The 18,086-nt window shown below is 38.7% G+C and overlaps 3 protein-coding genes across 5 annotated transcripts; 2 read left to right on the forward strand and 1 right to left on the reverse strand.

The window, feature by feature from the left end:
- The first annotated feature begins 517 nt into the window (after positions 1-517).
- On the forward strand, positions 518-4,738 carry LOC109166316. Of its 2 annotated transcripts, none has more exons than XM_019315273.1 (3): positions 518-833; positions 2,107-2,615; positions 3,753-4,738. In XM_019315273.1, the coding sequence occupies exons 1-3, from the start codon at positions 734-736 to the stop codon at positions 4,431-4,433; spliced, it is 1,290 nt and encodes a 429-aa protein (XP_019170818.1). In that variant the 5' UTR covers positions 518-733; the 3' UTR covers positions 4,434-4,738. The 2 variants fall into 2 exon arrangements, with proteins under 2 accessions (XP_019170818.1, XP_019170819.1); XM_019315274.1 differs by having other exon boundaries at positions 519-833; positions 2,113-2,615.
- Positions 4,739-4,970: 232 nt separating this feature from the next.
- LOC109166317 lies at positions 4,971-7,934 on the reverse strand. The gene is made up of 4 exons (XM_019315275.1): positions 6,911-7,934; positions 6,191-6,261; positions 5,505-5,997; positions 4,971-5,418 (listed from the first exon to the last, which is right to left on the reverse strand). Exons 1-4 carry the CDS (start codon positions 7,025-7,027, stop codon positions 5,227-5,229), a joined length of 873 nt encoding a protein of 290 aa, XP_019170820.1. The 5' UTR covers positions 7,028-7,934; the 3' UTR covers positions 4,971-5,226.
- Positions 7,935-12,448: 4,514 nt separating this feature from the next.
- On the forward strand, positions 12,449-13,592 carry LOC109166318. Of its 2 annotated transcripts, none has more exons than XM_019315276.1 (5): positions 12,449-12,515; positions 12,588-12,739; positions 12,900-12,996; positions 13,077-13,193; positions 13,371-13,592. In XM_019315276.1, the coding sequence occupies exons 1-5, from the start codon at positions 12,510-12,512 to the stop codon at positions 13,476-13,478; spliced, it is 480 nt and encodes a 159-aa protein (XP_019170821.1). In that variant the 5' UTR covers positions 12,449-12,509; the 3' UTR covers positions 13,479-13,592. The 2 variants fall into 2 exon arrangements, with proteins under 2 accessions (XP_019170821.1, XP_019170822.1); XM_019315277.1 differs by having other exon boundaries at positions 12,471-12,515; positions 12,606-12,739.
- The last annotated feature ends 4,494 nt before the right edge of the window (positions 13,593-18,086 follow it).

Consider the following 18,086-nt stretch of genomic DNA (forward strand, 5'->3'; position numbering starts at 1 on the left):
CTTTTTTTTTTTTTTAATCTTTTGTATGAAAAAAAAATAATAATAAGGAATACATGTCAAATAGGCCTTCCAAGTACACAACAAATTGTAATTGGGCCATAAAACTCAAAATAATTACAATTAGATCGCTGAACAATGTAAAATCATACAATTCAATTTAGAATAGCCTGTTATTATGATAATATGTTAACGTGATGGTTACCTAATTTAAAAATATTTTTTAAAATTGTATTTTAATAAATTTTAATAAAATTATTATTTAATTTTTTTTTTAAAAAAAAAACCATCCCCTGTTTGCTGGCATTGTCAAATCAACATCAACAGAGAAGGGTGAGAACTGAGAAGACAACCTCGCTTTTTCACTGTTTCTTTTTGTTTTTTTTTTTTTTAAATTTTAAATAATTATTTTTTAAATTTTATTAAAATAATTTTTTTGAAAATATTTTTAAATTTGAACTTTATTATTCTTTAAAAAAAAAAACATAATTACGATGAGAAATATCCTTTCCTCAAATTCTGCATAGTCCCTAGTGGAACTGATCCTAAATTTGGTTCGGAGTTGCCCCGCCAACTCGCCGAGTCCCAAGTACAATCCTTTCTCGAACCCTTTTGATTTTTGAAACCCTAATAAAGCAAAAATCTTTTCTGTATAGACTGTAATGTAATTCTCTCTCTCTAAATATACTTCCATATCTTGCGTGTATCTGCCCGCATATACGTATATAAACCTGCAATGAAGTACAACTATGGAGCACACGATCGACCACTTTCGCGGCACGTGACATTTCATCAATCTTCAGCCCTCAGTTACTGCGCCGAGCAACCCATTCCAGGTCTCCTTAATCCCTCTGATTCTTTTGTTTAAGTTTTGGTCTGCACTTGTATGAACTCAGATTCGTGCATAAATGATGAATGTGGTTATGTGAGTTTAGTTTTGTTTTTTCTCCTTTTTTGGGGGTTAATTTGAGTTGTTTTTGTTATTGTTTTTGGAAATTTCTTGGGCTTATTCTGCAACCAAATGTATATCACATAAAAAACTTGATCTTTTTGTTGGGGGATAGGGATTGAGGGTGGGGATGGGTTGAAAGAAATGCAAGAATTGTGATTGCTATGTAGGGTGTTATGTGGTTTTCATTGAATCAAGAACATGCTTTTTCTGTAGGAAAATTTGCATTTTTCACTGTTATGGAATTTCTGACCACGGGAAAGTGATCTTAAATCAAGTCAAAAGCCTTGTTCTGCCCACTTTTGGTATCCGGAAAAAACCTCTGTTGCTATTTCTATTTCCGACCATTTTTTGCTTTCAACTTGATATAAGATCATTTTCAGGTGGTCGGGAATTTCATAATTTTCAGCAGTGTTTGGTTCCTCAATTGTTATATGTTATGCAACATAAGGCCTAGCATTTAATTTTTTGAAATGTGATCTCTCAATTGTTTAGTGTGTTGTCAATTTGTTAGTTTAATCTGAGTTGGGTGATGAGGGAGGGAAAGTATTTGAAAGAGGAATATAGAGAGTATAGTGTGAAAAAGCTTGAATTTTAGTCTCAAACTTCTGGTTTTTATCGAATGAGCTATTTAAATTATGAAAATACAGTCAAAATACTTTGAATTTAGTCAATTTACCCAAAGTTGCATTCACGTTAATAGCGAATTTCCAGTTGGCAAAAGTTTAAATTACTGGAAAATGTGACGACTTCACTTAATGGCACTGACCACCTACTTCAGTCCACGTGTGTCAGCGTTTGAAAGATAACAATTAAATGCCTCCAGTACAAACTTCTAAACCCCGCGTACAACCTCTTATAGCCAGCTTGTAACACGATTTAGTGCATCTGGTAATGGCAATCGACTTAGGATTTAGATGTGTTCTGAAAATCAATGCTTTTGAGAAGAAAATACATTAATGCTGTTACGGGAGGGAAATGTTGGAGGGCGATTGAGAAACTACAAAAAGGACCCCAAGAAACCCTCATCCATCAACTCGCTAAACAATTGAGGGATCGCTTTTCCAAAATGCGCAATTTTCCCTTTTTTGTATGAAACGTTTTTTTTTTTCCTATGTGAAGGGTCAGTTACTGAGTTTCCTTTTTCTTTTTGTTGCTAGTTTCAGCTGGTTATTTGGACCCGGATTTTGGACATTCTCGTGGGTGCTTCCAAAACCAAATGGATTTGCGGGAAGCTATCATGAGACAGGTTGAGAAGGATAGAATTAAGGAGGAGATTCTTGCACAAGAGGCTGCTCGAAGAAGGATTCTCGAAGCAGAGGTAAGGATGGAGATTATGAGGGAGCGGGAAGCTGCTATCCTAAGGGGGCAGCTGCCCGAGGAGAGGTCATTTGAGGAAAGAATTGTGAGACTGATTGAGCAGAGGTTGGGAGTTGGGATCTCTAGTACTGGAGTGGCTGCTCTGCCTGCTCGAGGAGAAAATGGGAGGTCCCTAGTGGCGCCACTTCGCCAGTGGAGTATCGAGCCATGGACTTCAGAGGTGCCTTTTAAGCAACAGAGCGTGGAACCAAGATTAGTTGAGTTGAAACCTCACTCTGAGTTTCAGAGTTTGGAGCCAAATATTTCGGCACCCGAGCTTGGCAAAGAGAAAGAGAGGATCGTTTTTAAGGTTAGTGTGCATTCTTCTCCGAGTGTTTGAATCTATTATCTGTCTACATTTGAACTTGGGCATTGATGAAGTTTCTATGATTTATCCATATCGTAGACTTGTCTTCATTTTTTCTCCTAGTGTTATTGTGTATCTCTTTTCTGAATTGAATCTGGATAGTGTACACCTTTCCATATTCGTGTTATAGCTATTAATTCATTTCATCATTTACAGCTATGGCCCTACGGGAAGAAGGTCCCTTTAGGTTCTGTCTAGGCATGCAGTGCTTGATAAGTTGATAGTGCAAATTATACCATGGACCAGGGTCTACCTTGCATTGTGGACCCTGGTCCAAAAATAACCTTCAGATTCTGTACTTGCAGTTGATACACTTATGTACCTGTAGTTAACCGTTTTTGTACTTGTAAACAAATTGAAGGCACATCACATGGTAATTGTTAACTGCATGTATAGAATATTTTAACTAACATCTTATGTGTCTACAGTTAACATATTTTGTACTTGCAGTTAACAATTTATGTGTCTGTAGTTATCATGTTATGTGCCTTCAATTTGTTTATAGTACAGAAATTGTTAACTGCAGGTACAGAATGTGTTACACATAATTTTTGAATCAGGGTTCACAATGCGATATGAACCCTGGTCCATGGTATAACAATTGGCTTGATAGTGGATCCATCGATATTTGATAATGTAATGGGCCTGATGCCCTTGCACATGGCAGAGCTATTACTTGCAAACCCACCGGTGAAACTTGAAAGGTCGGCTTGGGAATGGCCTAGTGGTTATGAACTCAAATAACTACTTCTGTAGATTGCCGTTTCTTTGATGCTGTGATGCCATATTGCCATGCCATCATACTAGGCATTGCCTCGGTATATCTTGGAAGAGAATAATCTGAGTTAATGCCTGCATTGGTCCCCGAGCTTTTCGATTTTTCACCGTGGGTTCACCTGCAATAGATCATCATATGCAGTGGCACCAGGTTCATTCTGGCTCATTAAAACATGTCGGCTTGGTGGGCTTGACCTTATCATTTCTTTGATTGATTTATATATTGTCTTTCACCATCCATCAGAAGGTTACGATGTGATATATTGTCTTTGTTATGGACTATTTTTGAGTACTTTATTGCAGGCTAAGCCTGATGGAAACCTCCCTGGAATGAAGAGGAAAGCGGAAACACCACCAGAAGTAGCGATTAGCACTGAGCTGCCATCTGGCGTCCCGAAGAAGAAAGCTAAAGAGGAGTGGAGTTGTGCGCTTTGTCAGGTTAGCGCCACAAGCAAGGAGGGGCTAAATGAGCACCTCCGAGGAAAGAAGCACAAGTCGAAGGAGGCTGGTTTAAAAGCACAGCGGAGTGGGAAGAACTTCAGTATTGGGCTTTTCCCGAAGAAACCTAAACCCGATGTGCTTGCTGAAATGGCCGATGATTTGAAGTCCAAGGAAAGTTCATCGGGTGTTGTAGCAATGAAGGGATTCCCAAATGGCAACGATGCACTAAATCTGCAGATTGATGATTCTAAGGAGAAAAACTCTGGGATGGTTCAAAACAAACAAAAGACTAATGCTAAAAAGAGGAAGAAGTATAAGTTCTGGTGCGAGCACTGCAAGATAGGCGCGTTCTCCGCCAAAGTTATGGAGGACCACAAGATCGGGAAGAAGCATTTGGCCCGGCTTCACGGGATTTCTTCCCAGCCCCAGGAGATGAAATGCGAGAGCACTGCAGCCGCAGATACTCAGCTGGACACCGCCACTGAAATGGCGATTATAACACAAAAGGGACCAGAAGCAAGTGGCGGGTCAGCCATTCACTAGAAGGCGATGAGAGTTCGGGGACCTACCTGGGAGTTTTCATGCTACAAACATCCTTAAACCTCATTGGTCCTAGGATTCATGAAAATGTTGTGGGGCAAATCCTTAAACCTCATTTTTTTACCAAAAAAAAAACCATGGCAGCTTCTGTGAAAGCTGTATAGTACTATATTATCGGATAGATTTCTACCTTTTTTTGTTCAGACTTCTAAAACCTTGGAAGTTTAGAGTCCTTTGCTAGTTAACTTAGTTCTTTATATCTATGGAGGATGAAGAAATTTCCTTTCTATTTACCTGTCATATTTGTTTTTTAGGGAAAGCAATCAAGAATTGTTTAGTAAAAATTATATTTTGGTAATATAGCTAGGTGGGCCAGGTTTGAGCCACTCAAGCCACAAGAAAAGACAGGACAACATAGAAAACTCCAAACAGATCCGGAATCTATGCCACTCCCTCTTCTTCAAGAATGATTTATGGAAGAAAAAGGTATCAACTTTCAATTGGATTCCCATGAACAATAAGAAGATTGCCAAAAGAGAGTAGGAAAAAGAAAAAAATATTTCCATTTAATCTAAAAGCAGAAACTATAGAGTATCTGTTTCTACCAATAATCAAGATATTGCATATACCAAACATCATATCATATCATAATATATATATAATCTCTCTACTTGTCCTTTGGGATGGAAAACGCGGGACTGTACTCGAGGAGGGAGGGAAGGTTACCCAGCCGGGGAGGGGCCGAGGAAGAGCTTTTCTAGCCTCATTCTTGTTATGGTAGTTGAAGGATAGAGGATCAAACGCGGAGGGCAACGGGGTCTTGCCATGATATTTTCGGCTTCCTAGCTCGAGACGAGCCTTCCCCCGCATTTCTACATAGGGATATCCTCAAGTCGTTGTGTTGGTCTTCGTTTACGCCTCTCGTCATGCTTTTTTCCAGCTCGTCTGGTAACGTTGGCTCAAAGTTCCACCTTGGTTCTTCCTCGGTCTGTAAAGTCGTCGAGAAAAATATGTTAGGGAGTATAATGTGAACACGAGGAAGTTAAGATTTCAATTCGGTCTCGAGTCATTTACCGAGATCTCGTTCAAATCAAACGCGGGAGCTCGGGACGGCGGCGAAACTTCCTTCCCGCAATGGCTACTCTCGTTTAAATCGAACAGCGGGGCTGCACCGTTTCCACCAAACAATCTCTCGTTTTGGTTCAAATCAATAGCTTGTTTAGGCTTCTCGCTATAAACCCTGGAATGGTGATTAGCGTCAGAAACGGAACTCAAACGCATAACACCTTCCTTCCCGTTGTTGTGCGTCTTTTGCCGCTTATGCTTCGCGCCGGTGGGGCCCGGAAATACGTCTTGAGGAGCAGTTTCCTTCGACATTCTTCCCTTCTGTTTCAGGCCGGGTAGCGGTGGCAACTTGCGCGGGGCCGCATCTTTCTTGTTTGGCCTCGTGCCCTTCGCCCCGGTTTTAGGATAGATTTCCACGTTTTGATGCTGTGCTACCTTGTGCTCTTGCGGGCTCTCCATCGACTTCGCTTGCAAAAGGTATTTGTGCCTCCGACGTAAGAACCTGCAAAGTAAAATCGCCATTTGAGTAATTCGAACAAAAACACAAACCCTCGAGATAATTTCTATAACCAAACACCGGAAACAAATAGATAAACAGATATAGGATGCCAAAAATACATGATTGCTTCGACCAAATTCTCATTCGATATTCAAACACCATTGCGGAAACACGAATATATATGTAAACACCATACCGAACTTCAGCAAGTAATATCATCTTCCGCTTTTTCGCATCCTCCAACTTGTCTCTGATGCCATTTGTTTCCTATTCAACACCACAAATTCAAGTAAATTAACTGAGACCTACACAACCCAAAGCACCAATTCTCCTAAAACCATTTTTATAACATCCAAAACACATCATATAATCACTGCCACTCTGCCAGCAACATATTTTGGAGCCACAAATACTAGAAAACAACCTATCAATGTTAAATTCTTAAGTAAAACAACCTAAATGCTATATTTTTTTTTTGGTAAAACTGAAAAGAACTTTTGTGCTATATGGCTCCAGTAAACAAACACAAACAAGGGAAAAAAGAAAAACACAAACACCAAGAGGGGTTCAAGCTGTTTAATCCCAGATTGTCTGGTTTGCAGAATTGCAGACAAACATAGGGTATGTTGAATCCCAGACACTAATACTGGAAAGGGTGAAAGTACACAGCAATTCTCATAAACAAAATTAAAACTATAATAACAAAGCAGAACAAAACTATGTATTAAAGGAACACAAGGAGTTTGATTTCACCAGATAAACTTAAAAAATCAAATAACAAAATACCCAATCAGTGACCTAAACAGTTTTCATATCAATAACAACAAGAAAAACCCAAAGGGAAAATCAAATCAAGAATCAAAGAGAAGCCCAAAAAAACACAGATCTTGGAAAGAGAGATCAACAAGAAACCAACCCTTTGCAGTTCTTGAAAGTCCTGGAAGAGATCCTGGTGCTTCATCCTGGCCTTGGCATCATCATACCCACCAAAACTGGGTGATTCCATGGAAGCCCTTTTCATCTTCTTAGACATCAGATCGCGAGAGAATCAAGAGAGAGAGAGAGGGAGAGAGAGGGGGGTAGAGAGAGGGAGGAGAAAAGGATAAAAAAGAAAGGAGAGGCGTAGAGGAGAGAAATAATGAGGGTATGGAGAAAGAAAGGAAAAGACAGAGAGATAAGGGAGGGGGGTGTGAGGAGGAGGTGGTGAGAAGGTTCTTTAGAGCTTTCCTGTTTTCTCTGTGAAAGAAAGAGAACTCTGACCAAGACAAAGCCCAAAAAGCCCACATATATCGGGTGTGAAACTATATAGTATTTAAGAATATATAAAAACATTGATTGTTGTTTTGGAAGAGGCTGCAAAGGTGGGGGGTGATGGATGATGATGATGATGATGATGAAGATGGGAATTTTTTCCCTTGTAGCAGCAGAAGGGTATTTGTGGCAACATCTTGTTTTCTCACTTTCTCTCCCCCAAAATTGAGGTCTATGAGGTGGGTTTGGTTGGAGGACATTTGAAGACACCTCTCTCTCTTTCTCTCTCTCTCTCTCTCTCTCTTGTTTCCCCATGGTTTCTTTTTTGTTTTTCTTTCTTTCTTCTCACACAAATCTTGGTCCAGCTGGGCCATTACAGAGGGTTGGATAGGGGTGGACTCTTTCTTTGATTTTGATGGGTTTTTGTGCAGTTTCTACAGTCTTCTCTTCCTTCTTGAATTCTTGAAATCTTGCCCTCTGCTACATGGTAAAGATTGGGTTTTTCTTGCTTTTTAGGGGTTCGGCCGTTTTGGGCAGACAGGGCTGGACGGTAAAGATGAGAGTTTTTAGAGAGAGAGAGAGAAACTCATCAACATGCTGAAAAAGCAGCCATGAGAGAGAGAGAGAGAGAAAGAGAGTGGGTGCTTTCTGATTTGTTGCAGTTTTTGGTAGTACCTTGTTTTTAGGCTTTGATGGCATGAGAGTGATGTCTATCCACATTAGTATTATTAATATTAATATATTTGTGTGAAATTACGGTTTTACCCCCCTTTCTTGGTGTTTTCCCATTTCATTCCCCCAAATGGTTCTATTTTCAAACTTGCATAAAATGGGAGACCAAAGATTCAAGACTTACCATTTTGGTTGTGTGGGAAACCATGACTGGTTGTGGAGATTTTTCCCAGGAGGGTAAATTAAGTTTCAGGCCCTCCATTCCTAGATTCAATGTCTCCATTGCAGGGGTATTTTGGTAATTTCACTTGGAATATATTTATAATGCATACAACAAATATTTCAGGTTTGGGAGGAAGTCCATGTCCACATCCTCAACCACACCCATCTTTTTTACACCTAACTTCACCATGCCCACAGCCCACCTGCCTTCAAAACCCACACTTTTTTAATACAAGTTTTCAATTTTGCCACTTGCCCAGATTTAGCTGGTTCAGTAGGCAGTATATTTAAAAGAAGGGCTAATGTTTAAATTTCGATAGTGGTAGTATGAAATTTATGTTCAAAGTTGACAAATCCCTTGTGCGCACTGGTATTTGGTCATGTTGTTGAGTCATTGTGATTTACATCATTCCAAATGTTATACAGGGTCGAAGTATGGGGCACTTGGGATTGAGAATTAAACCTTGGGAGAAGATTTCAATTTATATTCTCTCAAATGCTCTGTCGGGCCTATGGAGTCTCTCAACCTATTGAAGCACAAAGAACGTCCCATTTGATGTTTGAACTTGTGACCTCCCATTTGAGAGAGTCACAGAGGTGTCACTGAGTTACAAGTTACTTAACAACATTTACATAGTTAGTCTATAGGTAATATACCCCGGTCTCGACTTCCCTATACGTTTGTGTTCTCGTTTTGTATTCGGGTCGAGTCAACCGGTTTAGGCTTCGATTCGCGGGTCAAAGTCAAACCCATCACACTTGGGCTTATAAAAAGGTCCTTAGCCCTACCTCCATTTTAAGGGCTCCTATCCCTCTCCTCCACTACACTCTCTAGATTAGACTCTCTCTCTCTCTCTACAAACTCTCTAAAGTATACAATGAATAAAAAAGTCTCCTTCGAGCTATTATTCAGATAATTAATTTTTACTCTACATACATACGGTATGCACTCCACATACATCGAGTAATAAACCGTATCAGTTAGTTAAAGTAATTATTGATTTGTTGGTTTGGTAATGGAGAACCCAACCAAAGTGTAAAAACCCACAAAGCACAATCCATGCAAGTGTTGGTAAGAGTGCAGTTGTGCCTGATCATGCATATATAGGTTACAATTAACTCAAAAGTATTAATCTTAACAAACACAAAACATCATCAAATTAATACCATGTTGTTGATAATATATAGTCCACCAATAATAAATTCCTTAACACTGAAGTTAAACCCAGATTTGGGATTATGGATGGTGGACAAAAAGGACAACACAGAGAAAGGAAGAAGTAAGAGGAAACTTGAAAGAAGAAAACAGGGTTGCTAGCTAGCCAACTACATCACTCATTTCACACATGTAACATGTTAAGGAAAAAGGTTACGTTGTAGGGTTAGTTTCTTAAAAAGTTTGGTTCCTTTAGTCTTAGATAATAATTTTGTCACCAAATAGATTGTAATTTAATGACATTTCTGTGCTCTCCCAAATGTAAAATCATAAATTCTACATTGTAATAGAGTCAGTAATACTAAAAACAAATTAACAATTTTGTCGGTCACTAGCCCCTACCAGCAGCTTCCAGTATTTATGCATATATTCATACATATAACATATTACATATATATATATATAGAAAACTGTTCAGGTGTGAATTCTTCTTATCATGTGCATTTGTGCACTATTACCAGCGGTGCATGTGGCATGATCAATAGTCACAAATGGGGGTGCACGCTTGTCCGGTGCACTGCGGTTACCCAATCAATTACACTGATTTGCACGGATGCGTGCGATAGGGGCGGTTGGATAATTTCTCAAGGACTGCTGGAGCGCGTTTAGGGGGTTTTGTTTTGTGTTTTACTTTTGTTGCGTTCACAGTCGGTTTCCCAGCTCGACACGTCAATTGTGACAACATCGTGCATTCTCCAGTGCGAGATGACTCGATCCAGTGGCGGGCGCCGTGAGGGGAGGGGTAGGTCGAGGCCGCCATTATCGCCTGCGACTCCGCCGTCGTCTGGGTCGCACAGAGTGGCTGCGGGGTCCCGGCCACTCAAACGTCGTTCCGGCCACCGTAAGCCGTATTTGACGGCTGTTGGGGGTGTCGCCCGGTCTACATCCAGGATAGCGGCTAGGGTTTCTGCAAGGCATCAGGTGGCGCACCGGTGGGATCAGGCAGGTTAGTTCATGTGCTCAACCTCTGTAATTGTGTACTGGGAGTGCTATGGGGCTAGGGGGTGTGCTTGGGGTGAGTACGTAGCTGGGGGGAGAGGGGTTTGTCACTGACACCATCAAAATTGACTGCGGTTCAGCTCACTAATTGGTAATGTATTACAGCATGCAGAGAAAGAAAATTGGGTGTGTAGTTATATTTAAATTCCTAGGTTTTATACGATTTGGGAGTTTTTGTTATCGATTTTGGAACAGAATGTTTGGGGTTCCATTTGAGGGTTTACGGTTCAATTCATATAGGGTTTAGGGTCAGGTGCATTTGAGGTCTGCAAATTTATGTAGTGGTGCTTTACCGGTGTGCATTCGTGTAATGCACCTCACCTTAAACAACCTAAACTCACCGTCACTGTATGCACGAGGAAATTAATTGAACCGAGATGTTTATTACTATGCCTACTGTGTTGTTCTTGCATTAGTAAGGTGCTAATTAGTAATCACCTACTGTTTTGGTTATTATTTTATTAGTTAATTGCCTTCTGTTTTTTTTTTTAATTGCTTACTGTGTTATTCTTTAATTAAACCAGCCTCTAAACACTCTGAAGAACAAGAGTTTTAGATGCCTATCTACTAACAGTAACACTATGTATGCATTATATTTTATCAATTAACTGCCTTCTATGCTATTTTTAAATTTCCTTCTGATCACTTCTTGTATTGTTTAATCTTTAAGTTTTTAGTTAAAGATGAGAACTTTGATACTGTTGATACTGTCTGGACTGAAATTTGTGGGTGTGAGGTTAGAATTGGATCAGTTGCATGGCACTAGTGCATTAAACATTAGATTAAGTCCATAGATGCATCCAACCCCTGAATGCACAAACAGAATTTATAGCAAGAACATAACTTGACTACATCTAAATGAGTTAGTTGTGAACCACCATTCTAAATGCACTATAAAGAAACAGAATTAGAGGTGATTTACACTATAAAGTATCAATACCAAATGACATTTTTATCAAGTTATTATTATTAGTTCTTTCTTTACGTTCTTACTAAACCCATTTCTACCTGAAGGTTTATGATACTTTACTATCACATCTCTTATTAATTCATATTACTCCATTTTCTCCCAACTAGAGTAGCCCTAGACTTCCTGATGCACTAAAGTTTACATTTGCAGTAAGTTACATTTGCACTAACTAAATGCGGCATGTCATTGTGTGTTGTCAAGGTGTCGATGCCCAACAACCAATCGTTTTAAACGACGACGAGAGTGAGGCGGATGTGGAGTTCCACACTCCCCCTCGTGAACCCGAAGAGTTGCCACGTAACTGCATGCACCTGGCTTTTATTAAGATTAATATGTTGTATCTAATGTGTTGTTCTGGTCTTTTTTTTTTTTTTTTTTTTTGGTGCACTTGGCTATGGAATAATAGGCATTGCAAAGTGGGTTAATATGGGGTTTTGAGTGATGGAGTTTGGTGGTTTTTTAAATATTTCTAGTGTGGAAATGCAGGATGCATGGTCATTTTGTTGTAATCTGGCAGTTAATCGCAGTCCTGAAATGCTTTGTATTGTGTGCATCATTGATTGATGCTCAATTAGTAGTGATGGACCCCATATAGGTGGGTGTGCACTTGGTTTGGTTTATTGGTTTTTTTTTTGTTTTCACCTTATGTCAATTGTTTAATCATATTGCCACCTTATGTCAATTGTTTAATCATATTGCTATGTTCCTCTGATGGGAGTTTTGCCTTAGTTGCCTTGTTGACTAATGTTTTGCATTACCACGACAAATCATGCACCTAAAAAAAGAAAAAGGAAAGCAACACGCTGAGTGCACCAAAGTTTAATTTGTGCACGAAGGTTTAATAAGCAGATTTAGTGCACCAAATTTAATCAGAAGTAGTGATATGCACTTATGCCTGTGCTTTGGGGGTTTGGATTTATTAACATTGTTAATAGTGCACATCCACAGCAGTATCCCACCCCATTGTTGCTATTACTCTGAAATGCACCACTCACTAGCATCTACGGTTACACATATTTTATCTGTGCAATAATAATACATATCAAGGACCATCATAACATTCAGCTGAAGTATACCTTTAGATGGCTAATTACTAATGTATGCACTTAATTTCCATTGCAGGTACTGCAGGGGAGGGAGACCACTCCGGAACCGGCTGGTCAGTCCAGTGTAGCCACACCAACTATGCAGGTCCTGGTTTAAACATCCCCCATTCTGTACACTACTGTAGTTACGCATGGATATCATGATTAACACATGCAGGTACATCTCCGTGCGCAGCTAAGGGGAAACATAGTGGACTCGTCAGCCAAGTATGTAGCCATGGGAAGGAGGATTGGGGCAGACCGCAAAGGCAAGAGCCCCCTTGGGCACGGGAGCGAACCTTTTCGCATGTTTTTCAGCACCGCGTCAGGGTACCCCTCAATCCCCCTCCCACCCATTTACGTTGTTTGGATGTGGCTTTTTAGCTCCCCACACGGTGATCGATAAGTAGGATACACCCTATTTAGAAAACATAGGGATTTCAGAACATAAACAGTGTGTAACAAAAGCATTGTTCGTGGACTTTGTTAGCAATGAACATCTGTTCCAACACGCCACCCGCAAAGCAAGAGAGAAATTTAGGAGGCGGGGTGTGCCTTCCCGCATGTTTGTCACGATTGCCGTTACGGTATGTACCTATGAATAGTACTAGTACTTCACTTTTGGAATCCCCGCTTTTGGCCAGGTTATAATGCTGTGTACATGCAGATGGGGACTGTGGGGAGTGTTTCTTCCAGCCGGAATGAGAGGCTCGCGTGGTTCACACGGCGACTTGATGCCGACGTGCAAGATTCAAAACATGTGGGGTTGGCCACTTTAGACATGGTAACGATTAGTGCATTTTAGACATAGGAGGGGCACATTGTTAAGTTCACACAACCACCACAAATAACACACTCCACATGTGCCCAGCACTATTATGCTCACAAGTAAACTTGTAACGCTGATGACTTACTATCCCAAACTGCACTGATCTCAACTAATGTACTTTGTTTGTGGCAGTATATATTCCCAATAATGCACAGGGGCCGCTACTATGTAATGAGCATCAGTTTCAAACATTCTAGCTTCAACATCATTGATAGCTCACCGGCACGAACGGGTACGTAGGGATTAGTCATGATGCTCACTGGAAGACTTTTGGATTGTGTATATAAAACCTTTATATAAGCACACAAATGGTGCAGTCCGTTAGTTTGTGATCATTATCAGCGACATTAATTTGCCTGGCGTTTAGATATTCAAACAGCCTATCATTACTAATTATTGCTTGGTTTTTATTTTTACCAATCATAGTATAACAAAACCTCCCCATTGTCTATACTCTATAGATTATACGCCAAGTTGTACCTATTATTAATTCTTAACATTTAAAATCTGTTTCAAAACGCAAGAAATCGTAATCAACAAGTGCATTCATCCTGAAATAACTAACGTAATTTATTTTGCTAACGTAATTCATTCTGCTACAGACGTTTTGGAATCTTAATCAAAATAATAAAGAGTTCAAAAACTATAAGAAAGAAAAATACCAAAAATTAAAAAACAAAATATGGCAAAAAAAAAAAAAAAAAAAAAAAAACCAGTACGGTGGTGATGCTCAAGAAGTCAATGAAAAAAGTGATTAAAGAATACAAAAGAATAGAAAGTAAAACAGTATTCCGGGATTCGCAAGGGAGTACAAGATATGGGTATCAAGAGAAGAAATGGCGAAACCCACAATTACAAATAATACAATTAGGACTAAGATTTCTCCATCGTAAAACTACCAAAATCATTAGAGAAGATTGCTTACATTATGAAAGCAAGGTGAATCAAGTTTAGGTCTAAAGGTATGGCAGTATGCAACAGTCTTACTATACAAAATATAAATTTACAATGTCCCATCACCTAAGCAGGTTGCACAACCAATATTGTTGCAACACAAATGCTAATAATCTGAACACAGCCTATATGTATAATTGAATGCACCCAACATTCAATAATTTTATTTTATGCACTTAAAGGCCACACCACAACCATTCTCATCTAACTAATAACGCTACTCATGGGTCCAAACATGTGTTTTGAAACTTACAGTTGTGAAATCAAATTAAATGCATCATATAACTAATTTATACACACAAATGCACTACAACTTAATTTTTTGCTAAAACGTAATTAATAATAAGCATTCATAGTAAGTTTGTACCATAGGTTGCATCAATCGAAATTACGTCACTAAATAAGGAAAAATTGCGATGACCATTGAGGTCAACCCAGAAAAGCCGTGCAACCCGATTCTCTTCATCCAGGTAGTAATCCAAAAAGAAGTTTTCACAAGCATCGCGCTTCGTTCTAAACTTTTCTATAATCATCTCACCATCATTTCCATCAACGTATGCATGTAGGTCTCGTTTAAAATTGTGAAACTCCGTATCTGTCGCGCCAACGTTTGTGTACGAGCCGGTCACCTCCCTGTATAACTTGAAACTTTTGGAAGAACCAATATTCGCTTTAATGTAATTTGCTGCAAAGACCAGTTGTCCCACATACAACTTCCGATTAACTCTCATAAATAACTTTGACGTCTCGGAGCACATACGGTGTCTCGCCCTCATTGGCACCTGTGAGAGGTACCACGCAGATATAACATGTGCAGTGCAACCAAAATAACATGTACACAATTATACTTAATGTGCAAAACACGTTCTTTAATATTATATACAAATCTATAAATAACATGTACACAATTATACTTAATGCAAACATACATTACATATAAAAATTTAGTCTCACACAACACATACACACAGATTGAACTACAATAAATAAATATATATATTTGAAAACAGAACCAATACAATTGGGGCATTCAAGGGGTGGACTGCTTAACAGGTCGAAAGTAAATTAAGTACGAATGCACACCGGTAAAGCACCACTACATAAATTTGCAGAACGCAAGTGCACCCGGCATTATATGAATTGGTACTATTGGTGGATGTATTTTAGCTTTGCAGAATTCACTGCAACGCTAAACAGGTGTGCAACCACAATTGTTACGCTTTCAAGCATTTAGACGACACTCTATACGCATGAAAACAAACTAAAAACACAGCCTTGTGCGTACCCAAGACACGATTACTGTAAAATAAACTCAGACTACAACATAACAATACATGGTGCAAGGCTGAATTGAATAATCCAAAGATCAATTTTCTGATAGAATGATATAAGCTCCCACACATTACAAACCACAGACTTTGGATGGGTATACTACCCATTCAACCGTTCTAACTCATTAGCCACTGTATAATGTTCACATCATTTATCAAGCGATATTGGATTAACATCACATTGACCTGTATTGATCAATCCATATTCCCATCCCTGTATACTCCTACTGCCCAGGTGAGTGTAGCAACGGCAACTATGCGGGTCCATGATTACTCCAGCGGCCACCCGTACAGACGCGGAGGACCACTAACATGCACCGACGACCCACCCCTGGGGACATCGGTTAGGGGAGGGAGCCTTGTGCATTGCCACCGTGAGGAAGCAACGTGCAAGTCAATATATTAAGTGCAATGGCCGTCCCAATCATTGACATGCACAATGTACCAGTTCATCCATTTAAAAAAATTAAATATAGAATGAAATCGCCGGCCCAATCACTGTCAGCCGCCGTGAGGGAGTAACTCTCAACCGTTGCAGCGCTAGGCGTGTAACGACGAGTAAGAAACAAGGCATAGGGGAGAATCGGTCTAACCTGACATGCCGTTCATCGGAATTGCACTACGTTGTTATCGCCACGCTCTGCAAATCTCGGACGCCGGCGGTGGACTCACGACGAACAACGATACACATGCACGGGTTTGGCGTAGGTGATCGTTAATTCAAACACAATTAAGTTGGATTTACGTAACTGCCCCCATCCTTGCCTGTTGCGCAGATCACAACGTATGGGGTGCACTTAAAATATGAGCCACCAGATTACAAGAATCAATGCACCACGTTAATTCACAAGTTCACATGCTAATAGTGGTGTGCACCAGAAAAGCACCCTATATATATATATATATATATATATATATATATATATATATATATATATATATATATATATATATATATATATATAGAAGAGCGCTCATATGCGGCGGAGTCTTACGGTGCGGCAGTGCGGTCAAATTCCAGAATACACCAACAGTGTTAACAATATGCACCAACAGTGTAATAAAAACACACCCCAATAAAATGTAATAAAACATCACAAAATACACCACAGACTCAAAAAAACACACCATATAACTCACCACCCCCAATGGTGTATTTCCGAACAGTGTATGGTGTTTTTACTCACACCTAATGGTGTGTGTTTGGTGATGCAGGGCTCTGTTTACTCTGTTTTGTGTGGTGTATTTCCTAACGTTGATGGTGCATATTTGGTGAACTATTGGTGTTGCCGCACCGTAAGAAATAACCGCACCGTAAGACACTGCCGCACCTAAACCCGCCTATATATATATATATATATATATATATATATATATATATATATATATATATAGAGAGAGAGAGAGAGAGAGAGAGGTTGTTAGAGAGTGAAGGATCTGTATCCAGCAGGCTATTTTGTTTGGCGCATTAAAATTGAAGTTGGAAGCTGGAAAAGAAAGGTTTTAACTTTTTAGACCCCTGAGGTTTTAATATTATTGATTTGACCCACTGCTATTTTAAGAATAACACTAGCTTACCCTTAAGAATTCATGACTTCTATTGTCCTCCCACTCACTCATGTAATTAGGTGTTTATTTAAGTTTATGAACACTAAAACTACTTATGTCTTGAAGATTAATAAATGAGATAAATTATAAGATGTGGGAGATATTGGTCTATAAAAGAAGTAATCATATGATGTGTAAATTTATTTTAATTACTAAGTAATTAATTACAATTTGAATTTTGATAGTCTAACAAAATATGTATACAATAATGCTATTTACGAATATAGGAGATTTAGTTAGTGGTTGGAGAACTTAGTTTATTTGTATAATATTTATTTATTAAGAAAATAAGACAAAGGGTCCTCTCAAAAAATAAGACAAAGGGACCTATAGATAGAGTTGGGAGAATGCATTTAATGCAACATTATAGTGGAGCATGACTTTGGTTTGTGGTGTATAATAATTAATTTACATTAATTAAGTAAAATAAAGTTAGTATTCATAAATACATATCCGGTCTCATTTTATGCGTATTGATTCAATTAATAAGGTTTAGTTTAAACTATTTACAACTTAAATTTTTTAAATATTTAGTGTAGTATTAGTATATGAAATTTATATATTTAGAGTCTATGTTAAAAATACAAAAAGCAAAATTTAAAATTATGAAAAACATTAATGAAAATAAATCAAGGAGGAAATGTTGGTTTGATTAGTAATAAACATGACAACTAAAATAAAATGAATGGAGTAATTTTTTTTTTTTTTAAATTGCAATACCAATTATAAAAATATCAATGATGATTACAATAATAGTGATACATATTCGGTTAATTACCTAACTTATATACATTTAAACTTTTCTGTATGGTGCAATCTTTGACTTAGGAAAATTGAGGTCAATGGGGATCACATTTCATGATATCAAGGAAAATAAATCTCACTTAAGGGGAGTGCGATTTGTTTGTGGCCTACGGAGAATTTGTAAATTTTAACATATTTATCCTTTTCGGTG

The sequence above is a fragment of the Ipomoea nil genome, unplaced genomic scaffold (assembly GCF_001879475.1).
Source record: "Ipomoea nil cultivar Tokyo-kokei standard unplaced genomic scaffold, Asagao_1.1 scaffold3087, whole genome shotgun sequence".
NCBI classification, from domain to species: domain Eukaryota; kingdom Viridiplantae; phylum Streptophyta; class Magnoliopsida; order Solanales; family Convolvulaceae; genus Ipomoea; species Ipomoea nil.